At 42.0% G+C, this 16,480-nt stretch overlaps 1 protein-coding gene across 1 annotated transcript in view; it reads left to right on the top strand.

The window, feature by feature from the left end:
- LOC127471518 (D-threitol dehydrogenase-like) overlaps positions 1–13,506 on the top strand; it is a 31,988-nt gene extending 18,482 nt beyond the window's left edge. The window contains exons 6-9 of the mRNA XM_051788475.1: positions 1,204–1,412; positions 1,939–2,011; positions 7,077–7,194; positions 13,311–13,506. Of these exons, the coding sequence (XP_051644435.1) occupies positions 1,204–1,412; positions 1,939–2,011; positions 7,077–7,194; positions 13,311–13,506 (596 nt within the window). The remainder of the gene's footprint in view (positions 1–1,203; positions 1,413–1,938; positions 2,012–7,076; positions 7,195–13,310) is intronic.
- Positions 13,507–16,480: the final 2,974 nt, after the last annotated feature.

The following is a 16,480-nucleotide window of genomic DNA, read 5'->3' as shown; positions in this document are numbered from 1 at the left end:
TGAAGGCATTGGAGGTGAGGAGGAGCTTTTCCATCCAAAGGTCCCTTTCCTGACATTTTCTTCAAACACCACTGGGCAATTACTGCTTTGCCTTGCTTTCGTGGAACCCTCCGTCTCAAGCTTCATTTTGGGAGAGTCTTCTCTTCTCCTAGAATAGGCTTAAGCCTTCTTTTAAATGCTTTATCAGAATGATCTGTAAGAGGAACGAATGGGGAACAATTTTTCCATTTATATAGAAATAAAAAATCTTACTTTAACAGCTGTAACTTCTTATCTGTACACTCTTTGCTTGCAGGTTGCTGATCCACGGTCCAACCCCAGTGACCGCCTCCCTCCTCCTGAGTTAAGACCCATTTCACCACAGCCCTTACTGGTGTAGCCTTGTTTGGCTTTCTGGATGGGTATAATCCCATTCACATCAGGTGCCTCAGCAGGCTGCTTATGTTGTTTAACAACAAGGGTATATAAAGCTGATTTTTATAATAAATTAAATGAAGTTATTTATGGATCAGCACTGGTGCAAAAGTCAACAGCTGGATTTTTCGAGGAAAAAATCACTATGGCATGTTTAAAATCTGGTAAATCTCTTAACTTCTGACTGTTTGCACTATTCTGGTAGTGTGATTTGCAATAAATAAGGCCAGGAAATGTGACTACCATACCTATGCACCTGAAGGTATTCCCAGTTAACTCTCCCACCTAAAACTGGTTTGGTTTTGTCTGAGGCTTCCAGCTGTCTGGATACTGTAGTTCATCCAGAGAGCACTTTTGGGACAAATTAATTTGATTTCTGGAGCATCTCAGGGGGATATGGCATAAAAAAAGCATCTGTAGAGCTGCTGATGGATGGGAAAGCTGCAGTTGAGGGTTTGGACAGAAGATGGTGCAGTGTTCCAAGCTTCGTCCTGCTGGAGTGGCAGACTTCGCTCCCACACCTGGGCTTTAGGTTGGTCTCCAACAGGCAAACCTCGCACCAGTCAGCAACTTTATAATAACAGTATTGCAGTAACAAACTCACGCTTTGCTACAATTCGTGTAGCAGTGAATGAAGGTGGAATATGTATACAATACGTTTGTATATAAAAAATACATCTCTCTATAAAATATCTCTATATATGCATTGATAAATAGTCACAAAATAGATTTTTTTTTTCTTACCCTGAGAATTCCTGTACTGACTCCATTGCTCTGATGTTAACACAGGGATTAAAAGCCTTGCCCTGGCAGTGGATGTAAGCAAGCCTGAGGATGTGCAAAGGATGGTGGATGCAATCGTGGCTCGCTGGGGCACGGTTCACATCGCGTGCAACAACGCGGGAATCAATCTGAACTCTGCAAGTGAAGAGACTTCCCTAGAGGAGTGGGACAAAACCTTTAATGTTAATTTGCGAGGATTATTTTTGTGCTGTCAAGTAAGTGTGAAATGCTGCGCTGTTTGGTTTTGCAAATGGGTAATAATTTTTTAAGTGCTTACTTGATCAAGACTTAATAACACTTTATTACTAATTATCCTAATAAAATTGGTCCCAGTTTGGCTGGAGTTAAGGAAAGACTTGCAGATTTCGATTACAGATTTTGGTCAATATTTCCAAAAGCAGCTGGTACTTACTGGCTGCCCAAACCCAGGCATTTGAGAATGGCCAAAATTTTTTGAAGAGTCATTATTTGACACATCCTGAAAACCAAAAAGCTTTGTGGGGGCAGTCCCGAAATTAGTGATTATTTTGAAAAAATATTGCCAAGAGTGAAGAGGTGTGAAATGGCAAAGGCATTTTTTCCTGTATCAGCCATTTTTATACTAAGTTTTTAGATCAAGTGCTTAAAAAAAATGTGTTAGCACATCAACTCTTCTGAAAAGTGAAGACTAATTTATTATCATGTCATTATTAGCACAATCACAGAAAGGGTCACTGGTCTTTCCTTTAATTTCTGTCACAGGCTGCAGGCCGCATTATGCTGAATCAAGGATATGGGAAGATAATTAACACAGCATCTATGGCAAGTTTAATAGGTGAGTGATGAGAGCTAACAGTTGTGCTTCAGAATCCATATTTTAATTACTACCGATGCTATTTGAATCAATTAAACCTGTATTGGGAAGGAGTAAATCACTGACATTTCGTATTAGAGGAAATGTACTACAAAATTTTTATTGATATCATTTTTCAACATTTATCTGTCCTCAATGTTTTAGAGCACTTATTACTTTTTATAGAAGAGGTGGAGTCACCTTCTGTGACTGCACTGCATGGATGGCATGGGAAAGGTGCTGGTAATCCTCCCCATTGTTCCAGGCAAACTCCTTGGCGTGTGGGAAACTGAGCCCCCGAGGTGTTTAAAAGCCACCCAAAAGATTTAGTGTCAGTTTTTACCCCAGTACCCACGAGTTTTATAACTTGCTCTTACCAACAGGTGCCTGCACCAGCGCTGCTGAATCAGCAGTGTCATCAAAAGCACCAATAAACCATTGTAACATATGGAATGAAATCCCTACTGCTGAGCTAATCTGGAAGGCAGTTACATGCTGGTGAGCTGAAGCCCATGTAACAAAAATTGATCAATTACACGAATTAAGCATAGCCCTTTAGGAATTTATTTTATTGGTCTGGACATCTGTTGCAGTATTGTCCAAATCCAAAAATCAAATGGTATCTTGGGTTGCCAAGTTAGGCAAGAAAATCTAGTAGCTATAAAACTACAACTGAAAACCCCTGTATTAATATCATGTCCATCTGCTGAATGTTACATAAGTATGCAGTCTTTATATTTTCCTTTGGAATAACGTTTATTTTTACTGTGCCCAGTTTGACATTCTATGACATTCTGCTCAGTTTATTGCACAGTAACTTTAAATGTTTCTTCAAAAATCCATTTACAATGTTGTTGTTAATATTTTTTCAAGTGTCTTTACCAGCTGTTTTACTTTTGCTTAAACACAGGCACCATCCCTCTGCCCCAGCTTTGTAAAGTTACAAAATCTCACAAAGAAAGGTAGTTTTGAAAAGAATGTAGGGCTTTAAATTTCAAATACACCAGGCTTTCCTGCTCTGCACTCTGCAGTCAGGCTCTGGTCTGTGCTTGGCTGTCACCATCCACATCACTATCACCAAGCAAAATTTCCTGGGAGGTATTCCACTCTGGAGAAAGTTAGGCAGCTTTGGGAATTGGCAAAAACTGAGGATCTGTTGGTTTGGCACACTGCTCCCAGTCTCACTGCAGCCCAGCAATGGTCTGCACTGCTTAAGGAGAGGCTTTTTCCAACTTTTCTGTCGGGCCTTGGCACAGCTCTGCTGAGCTGGGAGGTGATGCCATTCCACCACTGCATCCATCCCAGCCCCACTTCGGGGCTGCACCTCCTTGGCTGGTGAGCCAAGCCCAGAGATTCACCTGGAGATCACATTTGAGGGAGTACTGGTCTGGAACAGGAATGAATGTTGGAAAGCAGCCCTGAGAGCAGCCTGGAAGGGTCATCCCAAGATGCATTTAAATGTCAGTAAAAGTCAATGTGTGCTAGGCCAAAAGTTAAGAGATAAAGAGATGTGTTTACCTTCTGAACCTGTTTGAATCTTGGCATTGAAAAAATCTAGTAGTTATGAAACTACAACTGAAAACCACGATGTTCATATCATGTCCATCTGCTGAATGTTAAATAAATATGTTGGTTGGTTGGTTATTTAAGTATGTTGGCCAACTGGCATAGTATGAAATGTTTCTAGAAATAGTTAGGGGATATTTTTTTTGTTGTTGTTGTAGGTTGAGTCCTTCCTCAGAGATACAGGAAAATGAGGAGACGCTTAGCAGGATAGGGAGGTTTTTGTTTGTGATTTTTCCAGATTCACTGCTCAGAATCAGTTTTAATTAATTGAAGATAAGACGCATACATTTTGCATATGTGCATTTTGATTCTGGTATTTCACTGGAATTATTCCAGGCATAAGCTCCAGCAGTGGCAGCGAGGCTGCTGCGGCTCGGCGGTTCACACAGGTGTAACTCAGAGCTGTGATTTTTACAGTGAATATCTTTGGTGGTAAGTGGTCTGCTCTGCTCTGTCTGTGTGCACCTCTCATTAGCATTATGTGGCTGCTTCAAGGTCAGCCTGGAAGCCTGAGGCACTGAACAAGGTTGTAAAACCAGAGCATCAGGTTGTTGTGGTTTACACCCCACAACCCTTTGCTTGCTCCCCACTGGGATGGGGGAGATAATCTGGGAAAAGTGTTAAAACCTGTGGGTTGAGATAAAGATGGTCTATTAGGACAGAAAAAGAAAGGAAAATAATAATAAGGATAAAAGAATACACAAAACAGGTGATGCACAATGCAGTTTCTCACTAGCCACTGACCAATGCCCAGTCAGTCTCCCCAGCCAACTCCCCTTAATTTTATTGTTCAGCATGATGCCATATGATCTGGAATATCCCTCTGGCCAGTTGGAGTCAGTCATCCTGGCTGTGTCCCCTCCTAGCTTCTTGTACCAGCCCCCAGCCTCCTCGCTGGCAGGGCAGCACAAGAACTGAAAAGGCCTTGATTTAGAGCAACAACCAAACCATCAGTGTATTATCAACATCATTCCCACCCTAAATCCAAAAATCTGTAGCAGCCACTGGGAAGAAGATTAACTCTATTTCAGCCCAAACCAGGACACAGGTGTTTAAAACATAATGCAGCTGATGTTGGCAGAATTATACCTGGGTCCTCCTATCATCTGTCTTGAACAGGAGTGAGTGTCCTCACTTCCCAGAAGCCTTAATAATTCAGATTTTTTTTGGTGATGCTGCTGGAGGCATAGCTTCATTCACAGGCTCTAGCCCTGTTTTGTATGAGTTTGAAGGGTTGCAGATTTGCTCTTCTGTCTGTAAGAGACCTGTAGGTAAGGGGAGAGGAGGTGGTGCAGGGCGCTGAGCTGCAGAAAGCCCATCCAGTGCCAGAGCCTTGCAGCACCTGTTGGCTTCTTCTTCAGCTTTTCTAATAGAGAGGGGCCAAGTGTCTCAGAAGGGGGAGTTACCTTGCTTAGATATTCTTACAAAGACAAAAGCCTTTACAAGGAAGGACTCTTGAAAATCCTGTGTCGGCACTCACCCCATATCAGAAGCTGGTTCTCATAGCTTGCAGCAACTTGTTCTCACCCACATGCAGAGCTGGTGCCAGAACTCCCATCCTCTTAGCAAACACCAAATGATTTATCACAGAGAGACATGTTTGGAAAGTACAGCAAAGAACTGCTTTTGGGAGGTTACAAGGCTAACTACCGAAGTTGTATGTAACTTGGAGCTGGAGCATGGCAATTAATCAAGAAATCACATTCCACATCTTTTTGAGAGCCCCCACATCGTGCTGTGTCGGGGGGCAACAGGCACACACAGAGGGCAAAGCAGTTCTGCTGGTCAAAATGCAAAGTATTTCATATTGAACAAAAAAGGAACACAGAATAAATGCTGGCAGAGGAGGGCCATGGTGTGTAATGCTCTTTGTAGCAAGGAAAAGGCCTCTGAATTCTGAGCAAACCTTCAGCACATGCAGAAAAAATGAAATACTAATTATTGCTCCCATCACGTGTGCTTTAAATCTATTCACAAACATCTGTGTTCAAGGCAAAGGCCCTTGTTCACATGCTCAGTAATTTGCAGCAGAGCTTTATGCTCTTTCAGAATTCACATAACTCAGTTATCATCTTCTTTCCACCCTTTACACTGACATATGCAAACCCAATAGTTTTAGTCAATAAAAGCAGTAGTGGGTGTGTTGGGATGCCATAGGTGGGAGTGATCTAGAGCTGATGCATCAACTTAATTTATTAAGACCAATTTAATGCCATCTACCAGTGCTGTTTGTGTGCTTTTATGCTGTGAGCTGGGGTTTGCCTGAAGAACCTTACACAATCCCAGTGATTACCTTTCTTCCAGGCTTCAGTGTTATCCAACCCCACAGGCTGGAATTGCCTGTCTTTGTGACTACTGATTTTTAGCCCTGATTTTCCCCACTCTCCCTCCGTGAGAGTCAGCAACTCAGTGACACTTAGCACTGATATGGAGCTAATTATGGATTTGTGCTTTGCACTGGATTTGTTTAATGAAGTCCTAATGGCAGCCAAAAAACTCCAAGGAGAGACACTTTGTGAGTGTAAATCCCAACAGCTGGGCTGACTTGGTTTTGACTCCCATGGGTTTAAAGCACTTTACACCCACTGGGGATTTATCCTTAAGTAGCTTTCACGGAGCTGGTGAGGGGCAGAGCCAGCAAGCACACAGCACTAGCAACCTTGAACATTGTAATTAGCAAGCCGATCATTTTCTGTCTCTGACTGACATGTGACACCTCTGAAACATTTTCAAAAGCTTCAGATTTTGAAAGTGGTGGGTGTTCTGAATTTTTGGGATGCACCTGTGATCACATCCACACAAACACCAGTTAGATAATGTGATGTATTTGCTTCAGACTATGGATAATTTAAAAATTAGGGAGAATAATTTGTTCCAAGAGGCTATATATAATATGTTATATAAAATCTATTATGCACTTATATCGTATTATATCATATAATGTCATATCAAACAATTAATTATGTTGCATTACATTATATCATACCACATAATGTACTATATATAAATAATATTTATATATTATAACAGACAGAACATATAGTATTAATCATATAATGTATTATCATTATATGATACTATATTAGTATTACAGTGCACAAGTATATAAACATATATATGTGTGTAATATATGAATGTGTATGATTATTGATCTTTCTTGGGAACAGCCAAGTATTGCATATCTATGTTTAATACATTGGGTTTGGCTTTGCCCAAAACTGGGGCCTTTTATATTTCTTTCTTTATTTCTATTTTTGCCATTTTGTTTTTCAGTAGACCAGCTGCTGAGGCACAAATTTTAGATGGCAAAATACATAGTTAGAGTTTTGCGTTGTGAGTGGCTGAATTCTTGCTCTTCCCTACCTACCATCGGGGAAAAACGTCAAATAGTTCATCTCAATGCAGGCAATTGTCTGTGTAGCGCCTGAGCTGTCTTAATTTGGGAGGAATAAATAATTTTCTCTTTCTGAACCCCTCGCAGTCCCGCACCCGCAGAAGCAGTTGGCGTACAACGTCTCCAAAGCCGGGGTCGTAAAATTAACACAGACGTTGGGAACCGAGTGGGTTGACAGAGGAGTAAAAGTCAACTGCATTTCCCCGTAAGTAAAACACAGCCTCATTCTGGAACTACAAAGGGAATGAAATGTTCCACAAAGCTCATATGAACACTATCTCAGCAAATAAAGTTTCTAATTAGCAGGTGGATTGCATCCCTTTTTATGTTGTCTTTTCCTTAACAAAGGTTTAAATACTTAGAGCCAAGCCTGCTCTGTTGCTGTGTATACTCAGGGATTTAAGGAGAGGTTTTAGCATTTGATAATAGGTTTTCCAATAATGTGAAGGGTAGTTTTTAGCATTTCTCTTCTAGATGAAATATTTCCTTAGTCTGTCCAAGCCTTCTGTGGTTAAAGAAAAGGTTTTTGACACTTAATAGACAATACTTCTTTCCCCTTTTCACTTGAGGCAAATATATAGGTGCTTTAAAAGCTACATTATATTGCTGTAATTGAGCTACTGTTCAACTCTGACAGTCACAGGAGGCCAACTCTAGTTTTGTATATATGTATATGTTTATTACAAATTAAACTTTCCTTATTTTTAGAGACTTCAAGCTCTGTGTTTTATGGTATTTATTCACAAAGGAAAGTTTTCTTACTAGACATACTTTGTGTCTTTCTGTTTCTCGCACACATACCCAACCCAGTCATTTTATTAAACAATTAACAGTGCATGATAGTGCTGAGCAGAAACCCAAGTGGGTAGCGTTAATTGGAAGCGGTCAAATTCCGTAGACCATTGAAGTCAATCAGAGTAAGTAGGAAGGGCAGGATTTTAACCCAGGAGTTAAATTGTAATAATGAAGATAATAATGTACATCAAATTAGGGAAAACAAATTACATATTTTAATCCACAAAGTGGAGTAAAAAAAAAATAAAAGCACAGAGCTCAGTGGCAAGTGCCTCTGTTTTTACTGCCGGTCTGCTCTCCCCTAGCTTGTGCTAGCTGTCTTCCTTATGATTATTTATTACTAATTATACCAGTGACTCCAGCCATCACTCCATGTGATCCACAGATTCTTTCAACAGCATCTTACTTCCTAATGGGATTTTCCCCATGCCAGTCCTAGCAGCACTGTTATAGTGTTCCCACAACTAGTGCTAGTGAATTTACACCGGCTTTCGGGAGCCGGGGGAGATGAAGGGATTAGGGAAGCTCAGCAGGACCTGGCAGAAATTGTGTCTGAAAACACACAGGTAATCTGTACCAACAGAAGTGGGATAGTAGAGACACATTCACAGCAATTACAGATGAGAAGGCTCTTAGAGGAGGAATTACCCATTTTGAGGGGGCTTACATAAATTAAAAATATAGACACGGAATATCAAAATGCCTTATTTTGTACAATTTGGGAGCATACAGTCATACTTGAAAAAGTTATGTCTCTGGAGGCAGTTGTGAGAGCACGGAGGAAAAATAGTCATGTTTCTACTTTTCAAGCCAAAACAGGGTTGCATATTGATCATCCCTACCTGTCTTAAACTCTAGATCTGAGCTCAAAATCCTACTCCAGGAAGGGATGTTTCTTTGTGGAGGAATAGCCAGGAAGGGCACACAGAGGACAAATGTTTTGCTGACTCTGAGGTCCCCTGTTCTGGACAGAACAGTTTCCCCTAACGCAGCTGGGAACCTGGATTGATCCACCCCAGAGCTGGACAGTTTTCCTCCTGGTAATTCAAAGCTCTGGCTGAGCCCTTCATGACGGGGCTGTCCCGGGGAGCTCTGAGCAGCGTTCAGAGGAAGGAACCTGTAGTGGTTCATAGAACTCAGATACCTCATTGCCATAAGCAAGAGCCACATATACTTCAGAGTGAATAACTACTCATGTTTACCTTTCTGCCCATGTGAGATGTGAAACTGCATTTCAGTGCAGATTTGGACCCATTCCCAGAACTGTGGACCCTACCAGTGTCATTGTCTCTTAACGTGACTCACCAAGGCACAGGGACATCTTCAACCTACTTGATCTGAGTACCCAACTCTGGGCAGGAGCCACAGTACAACAGCACGTGTCAATGCTATTCTAGTTGAAACATCTTCCAAAGCACAAGTCTTGCTGAACATGGATACCCAACCTAGCACATAGTCATCTTATAATGGGAGAGGATTTTGAGGAGTTTGAAGAGCACAGATGTAGATATAGGGCGTGATAGTACCCCAAGATCATCTCTGGACAAGTAGAATATCTGTGTCCTTAAGTACTTTGTCCCTCCCACTCACGGTTGCATTAATGCTTCAAGGCACTCTGAGCGTGTCTCTGTCTGAAGGTCCAAATGCTCCAGCCTGGCCTTAGACATTATTTCACCATGCAAACCTTCTGACCTTTTCCCCCTCTTCCTATCTGGTCACTTTTTATCAACTTAATTTCTTAATGAGTGCATAAAACTTATGCAGAGCAATGCATAAAAGTTAGCAATGCATAAAATGTTATGGCAGAGTTCTTAGGATGATTTATTGCATTTATAAAACTGAAGATTTAGGCTTCTCTTGCCAGCCAAGCAAGCCTGGGGAGAAGGTGGCTGAGACTCCCTGGATGTTTTGGCTGACTTATCCTGTTGCTATCGTGGAAACTGTGTTCAGTCCTTCTGCCCATCCAGTGGCATTGCCTGTAACCTGTTAAACAGCTGATGCCAACAAAATTAATAAGGTGCTGGAGTCTTTCTGGAAGGGGTGTGAGGGTCAGGCTGCAGAGGGAACATGGCTGTGAATAGGGACCTTTACAGAGCACTGACTGGTGGCTGTTGCTCATCTGCCCCCACGTGTTTTAGTCTCCCAGCACATGTGAAGTGTGTTGAGTGTGATGGAGGAGGGGACTTTGGAGGGTTTCTGGTTTTTGGCACGTGCAGCATTGGAACACTTCATTTTTCAGCCATTACACTGAATCAGTGTCTATTTTTTGTGGGTAATTGCTGCTTCTTTCTTGATTTGCAAGACATAAAATGCCATAATGTGATGACCTTCCAGATGGGCAGCTGGAAGTTGATCTTGAGGTCAACTTGCAGCCAGGCCAGCTTGTTGGAGACCCAGTGAAACTCAGCAGACCTGAGGGATGAGCCATGTTTCCCACTGATGGGCTGCAGGGATTTGGGTTGGAGGTGCCATGGACAAAGAGGGTTTGTGTGCCCTGTGTCCTGCCCTGCTCCTCTGGGGCAGCATGAAGACAGCTGCGTGGTGCTGTAGCAGGCTTGAAGCGTGGTGGGTATGAGCAGTCAGAGAGCAGGTAGGGCAGGATCACCACAGGTTTTGGGTACACACCATCAGGGGGGACAGAGAGGCAGAACTGGCAGGAGAAGGAGCACCCCAGCATCACCTGAAGGCATCCCAATTAAGCAGCATTACTATCCCCATTAAGCAGCAGTCGTTGCTGGTAAGTATCTTTGGACTTAAATCTTAATTCCTTGGGAGATGTCCCAATTAAGTGGATCTTGTGATTAAACACTTCCTGATTAAGTGGAGTGTACTTAACTCATTCAAATTAATAACTCATCTGAAAGAAATCAAGTTACACACAGATGGAATCTTTTTTTGCTCTCATTTGGGGATTGAGTGCACGTAACAATTCCAGTTAAGTATCTGGTAAGTGATATTTTTCCTAATGTGTCTCTCGAAGTGGAAATGTTTTAGGCAATTGTTTTTTTTTTTGGCGGTCTTTTTTTTTTTCCTAATGTCTCAAATTGTCCTGTGTATCAATAATGAAATATTGATGCTCATATCTAATGTTAAGGAACCAGCAGTTTGATATTACATTGACGTGCAACAGAAAGTACTGATAGGCTCAGCACTGCATACGAGATGAGGTAGGGAATTAATGCATTGGCAGTTGTCTTTGCTGGAACTGGTTAGAAGCCAACTAAAATCTGCCTAAAAGGGTTCGACAACATTAAATTGCCCAACTTGGCACCAAAGCTTTCCCAGAAGATGTGTAGTATCAATGACATGCCTAATATTTATAGTGCCATCAGTATGTGTGTTTGCAACTTTTAAGTTTTGCGCTATATTTTTTTCTCATTTCTATAATAAAAATTTGTAATGAAGTTTGGTTACACATCTAAATTTTTGCTTCTTGAAGTGAACATAAAGAAAGGTCCAGCGACAGCCACAATGCAGCAATTCACAGGCTGCAGCGATCAGATCAAAGATCATTTTTCTGAACAGATTGAAAAATGTCCTCTTTTCAGCAAAATCTGTTGTGCTGGAGGACTGTGTGTCTTACTCCCTAATCTGCATTCCCTTGGGGTTAAAATATATCTGTAAATGGAAAAAAAACCCCACAAAATCATATGGATCTTATTCTGGTCTCTGATACTGTAAAGCCAGAACGATGATGATGGGGATGGTTTTGCAAGCACAGTGAGAGGCACGTATGGAAAAGGAGTCCAATATATTTCATGTCTGCTGCTCAAAGCACGTTTCTCTCTGAAGAAAACCAGTTCTCGAGGAGTTTGGAAAAGCAAGGAGGGAGAGCAGGAGGCTGTGCTTGAAGGAAATAAGTCCGCAGTTCTATACTGGAATGTGCTTGGTTTTGTTACATTGCCAGAACTTAAACAAGCTGCATTGCTCACTGTTTCTGAACTGTTCTGCTCTTTATTGACAATTACAAAAAAAAATGAAGCTGATATTTAAATCCTGCCTGATTAGTGCAAACAGAAATGTTTGGGGGAAAATCTGAATTAGTTCCACTTCGTAACAGAGTAAATAGAAGATTTCAGCCTTCATTTAAAACAAAAGGTAGATCTCATACCCAGAATCCAGTCTGACTCAAAAAATTATTTCCTTGGAAGTCTAAATTGGGATGCCAATGAAGTTTCAGAACAAAACGAGTATTTTTATACTTTGTTCATTTCATATTTATCACTAGCTTGTTTGCTAATTTTCATTTGCAAGAGGCAATTCTTCCAGCTAACTGGCTGCCTCAATGGGCCACTGATTTCTTTGAAGTGACAGTCTGTAAATATGCATAAAAAAGAGATGCAATTAGCGTGTGTGTGGTTCAGTGCAGCCTGATTTCATTGGCAAGTTTACCCACAGTGTTGATAAGCTACATTATCTAGAAAATTGGCCGCTGAAAAACAGCACCTCTGATTGCCAGCAAAGGTTCCAGATAACAGGGTGCTGAAGAGAAATATAATTGAGGTTGAATATGTTAACCAAGGTGTCACATGCTCCTTAGAAGCGCTAATTTATCAGCATGTTGGAATTTTTATTAACATTTGGAATGCATTTCTACCACACTAATGAAGTGGAATTGGCAGTTCAGGTTTTAGTTATTGTCATTTCTGAGAAGTTAAATGTAATTTCTCGTTAGACACAGTTATGTAAATATATTTGTTCAGGGGCTGAAAAAATTATACATTTCGCAAAATACAAATATGTTGTTAAGGAGGAGTATGACAAATCAGTCGCAGTTAAAGTCAGAAAAGCCAGCCAAATGTTTACCCTGCATTGTGCTTCCTGCAGCATCACTCATTTTTAGGGCACCTGAAAAAAAATGAACTTAGCAGAGTTTTAATATGTGGTGGAGTCACTCATTGATGTAAACCAGGCAAAACAGGTAAATCAGTGTGATTTGTTGGGGTGTTGGTTTAAGGGGGAATCACACTGGTTGTGCTGTGCTTATCCCTGCCTCTCCTTCTTTGTGTGGAGAGGGTCTGGTGCCCGGAAGGGTGCTGGCTTTTGTTTCCCTCATTTTTTGACATATGAGAAGTTGGTCTGTTTTCAGTTTCTGGGCTGTACACAAACGCTGTGTGACATTATGCTGCGGAGTGATGAGATGAGAAGAGAAATTGGTAGAGGGACGACAGTTCCCAAGAGCCGTGACAGACCTGACTCAAGATGCTTTCCGTTCTAATGCCATGCTTGTTTTCTAGAAAAAAAAATTAAACTGGTGACCTTAAAGTAAGGGGCTTCTGCTATTAGCTAAGCAGATAGTACCTGTGCACTTACTTTAGAGGAAACCTTTAAGCTGCTGGTCAGCAGTGAAAGGCAACGATAGGAAAGTTTGCATCATGACTTTGAGCAGAGGCAGATCAGGTCTGATGTGCTCATCTCATCTCCTTTGTGTTATTCCACGGTTTTGCCTTCTGAATTAACATCTCAAACACCTATAAGTGCTGCCTTTCCTTCTTTCTAAACTCTTGGTGTGTGTGCTCCTTGCAGGGGCATCGTGGACACTCCACTCATCCACTCCAAGGAGCTGCGGCCGCTGATGCAGCGCTGGATGGGCGACATTCCCGCCGGGAGGCTGGCTCAGACCACCGACCTGCAGGCTGCCGTCGTCTACCTCGCCTCTGAAGCCTCTGACTACATGACGGGCCACAATCTGGTCATCGAGGGCGGACAGAGCCTGTGGTGAGGGGCATCCTCCAGCCTCCCCTCTCAGAGACACACAGGTCACTTTGGAAAGTGCGTATTAGAGTTTAGCTTAGTCCCAGCTTTGGCTTATGTGACTAAGTAGCCAGCTAATATGAAATTATTGTTTTCTTCTTTTGGGTGTTAATTTGGAGACTTGTATAATGCAGAGGAAAAAAAAGGCAATCTTTCAGTTCCAACATTTTCATGTTTTTCACTATGCAGTCACATTTCTGTTAAATTAGTATTTAATGATATAAAGGCACATTTACTGCAGTGAGATTTGGCTATTATTTAGTTTAACAGGGGGCATTTTTAAAGCAATCAATATTAGCTGGTCTGTGTAGTTTATTGTTCTTAGGCAATTTTTTTTGTATTCAAGTTGTTCCAGTGACATCTGTGCGTGGTGAAAAACAGTTGGATGTAGTGTTAAAAAAAATAAATTAGTTCATTACATTTGAACCTGAACATTGCCATTTTATATTTACTGGTGTTCTTTAGTTTTTGACAGTGTTTTTATACAAACACCCACATAAATGCCCCTGAAAGAGCCGTACTGCTCTTAATAGAGAATCATGGTGGTAATTATAATGGCTGTAATCCAAAGCCCATTGAGGTAAGTGGGGACTGCTCATATACTTTAAGTTAAACGCATGTTTAAGTGTTAATACAACTGGGTCTTTGTTTTCCTTGATAGGCAGATGTAAGCGAAGGTTGTCTCCCATATAATATTTTTCCTCCTGTAAAATTCTGAGGACAACTCTTGGGTGTAAATCAAGGCTGGCTCAAATGATATTGATACAGTTGTGTTGGCTGAAGACCTCATTTTGGTGATAGCGTTGGGTTCATTGCTTATAGGCAATAAAATGTGGCACAACAACCCCACTGTTTTGATATCACTCTGGATATACACAGACTTCCATCCTGAGGGCCCTAAAGCATAACCTAAGGAGAATTTACGGGAAGAAATTCACTTGCAAATCCTCGTGTCATTTGTTTTGCATTTGGCAGCTCTTTGTTACCATAACATAAATAATTGTGGATGGATGTCATTACTTTGATTAAGTGCTACGAGCCCATGCATTGGCTGGCCATTATTGTGGTGAATTGCTGTAATGGCTTCAGACTTGACATTCACTGCCATGTTCTAAGGTATGCGCCTCGCTGACGTACTATCATCGTTATCGTGGATAAAGTGCAAGAAGATACTTGTCTTCATTAAATTTTCTATTAGACCATTGATAATTAATACGTATCTCATGTTTCATCTCGAGTAATTTTTTCGGGGGAATGTTGCTGTTAAGCGACTCAGGGCTAGAGCTTTTTGGCTTGAAATCCTTGCCTTGTGTGCATGATCTAATTTATTGACAATGCTCTGCAAACTCACAGGCTTAAGGAGAGCTCGATTGTGGATAAATCTTCAAGAAAAACAATTAAGGATTTAAACATTTTATTATTTTTTCTGGGCTCACAAAACCTTTTCTCTCCTAGCTCCCACACTTGCATCATTTTGTGTCATGCTCTGGAGGGCTCGGTGGAGTTCTCACATCCCTCTGGCTGGCTTTTCACCCAGAGGTTAATGTGCAAACATTGGTGAACTCATCAGGAGCTCTTCCAAGGGATCCTAGAGGGGCTTGTATACTATTGCTTGGACTGCTGGTGAACAGTTTGTTGTAACTCCTACCTAAAGTGTAAAATAATGAACTTTAGTTAATTTGAAACACTAACTGCAGTTGGCACTGGAACTGTGACCAGTGTTTTCACTTTCTCAGTAGAAAGACAAAGGGCTCAACAGACTGCTGGGGCTGAACAGACTACTGAGGCTGAATTCCCACTCCCTGTCTGGAGATGGTTGCAGTTCAGCACCAAAAGGCACTGGCAGGGCATTGGAGGAAGCTGAAGTTCGTTGCTCTGGTGCCAACTGGTTTTGAGAAGAATCCTTTTAGCCAGCAAGGGTCATGCTGTGACTTTCACAAACTTCAAGTTAAAAACAAAACCCAGACAGAAAAAAACCACCTAGACTTAAAAAACCCAACCTCATATATCAAAATTATCTCCCAAGTAAGCAGCCTCTGGTGTTTGGACTAGAGTTTGTCTCACCCCATTCTGTTTGCCCCGAGGCTCTGCCTTTGAAGGGCTGAGCGGGCAGAGCAGAGGAGTGAGTTTACCTGCACAAGCTGATGTGTTTGAAGACATTGCCATGTGCCCACGTGGGCCCTGGCTCTGCCCCAGAGAGGCTGATGGAAGGGGCCATCTCTCCCTTCATTACACAGGAGGGACTCGGGACTAAGCAGCCCAAGGGAATAGAGCACTTGCTGCCAAGTCCCTGGGATGATGGGCCGATACCCCTCAGCACTTTTGACTTTCATGGCATCCTCACTTTGGCCAAAGAAACAGATCCTGGAGGAGAGCAGATGTCAGGAGGGAAGTGTCTCTCCCCCTGCATGTGTGAGCTGGCCTGTATCTTCCTAAGGACACACTTTCATCTCTCTCCTCCACACTCCTGTTGAATCATAAAAGGGTTTGTGCTAGAAGGGACCTTAAAGATAATCTAGTTCTAACCCCCCTGCTGTGCTTTCCCCCACACCAGGTTACTCAAAGCCCCATCCATCCTGTGCTTGAACCCAGGGCTTCATCTGTCTGGGAGCTTCAGCAATGGCACTGTGGCTTTTCATGGTCTCAAATGTAATTTCCCAAGGGAAATGGCTGATTTCCACTCAAGGGCAGGGCTGTGCCCATGCACTGGTGCTTCTGTCTGATGAGGACCAAACTTGGCATTTGGGTTGGGATCTTTGAGGTGGCTACTGCCTGGGTGTGGGGGTCCCTGCATGCTGCCTTGTGCTGAGAGGGAGCCTCATTGCTACAGCCATGGAGTCTCTTCTGGAGACACCACCCTAAAGCAAGTGGAAGACACAATTTCCATTTATGAGGGAAAAGCAATGCTCACAGATTTGTGTATAGCAGTGTGTGTAAGTATT

Source organism: Manacus candei, unplaced genomic scaffold (assembly GCF_025592945.1).
Source record: "Manacus candei isolate 608988 ecotype Guabito, Panama unplaced genomic scaffold, ASM2559294v1 h1tg000025l, whole genome shotgun sequence".
Taxonomy (NCBI): Eukaryota; Metazoa; Chordata; class Aves; order Passeriformes; family Pipridae; genus Manacus; species Manacus candei.
The sequence above is the reverse complement of the archived record's forward strand: the minus strand, read 5'-3'. Positions and strand labels throughout refer to the sequence as shown.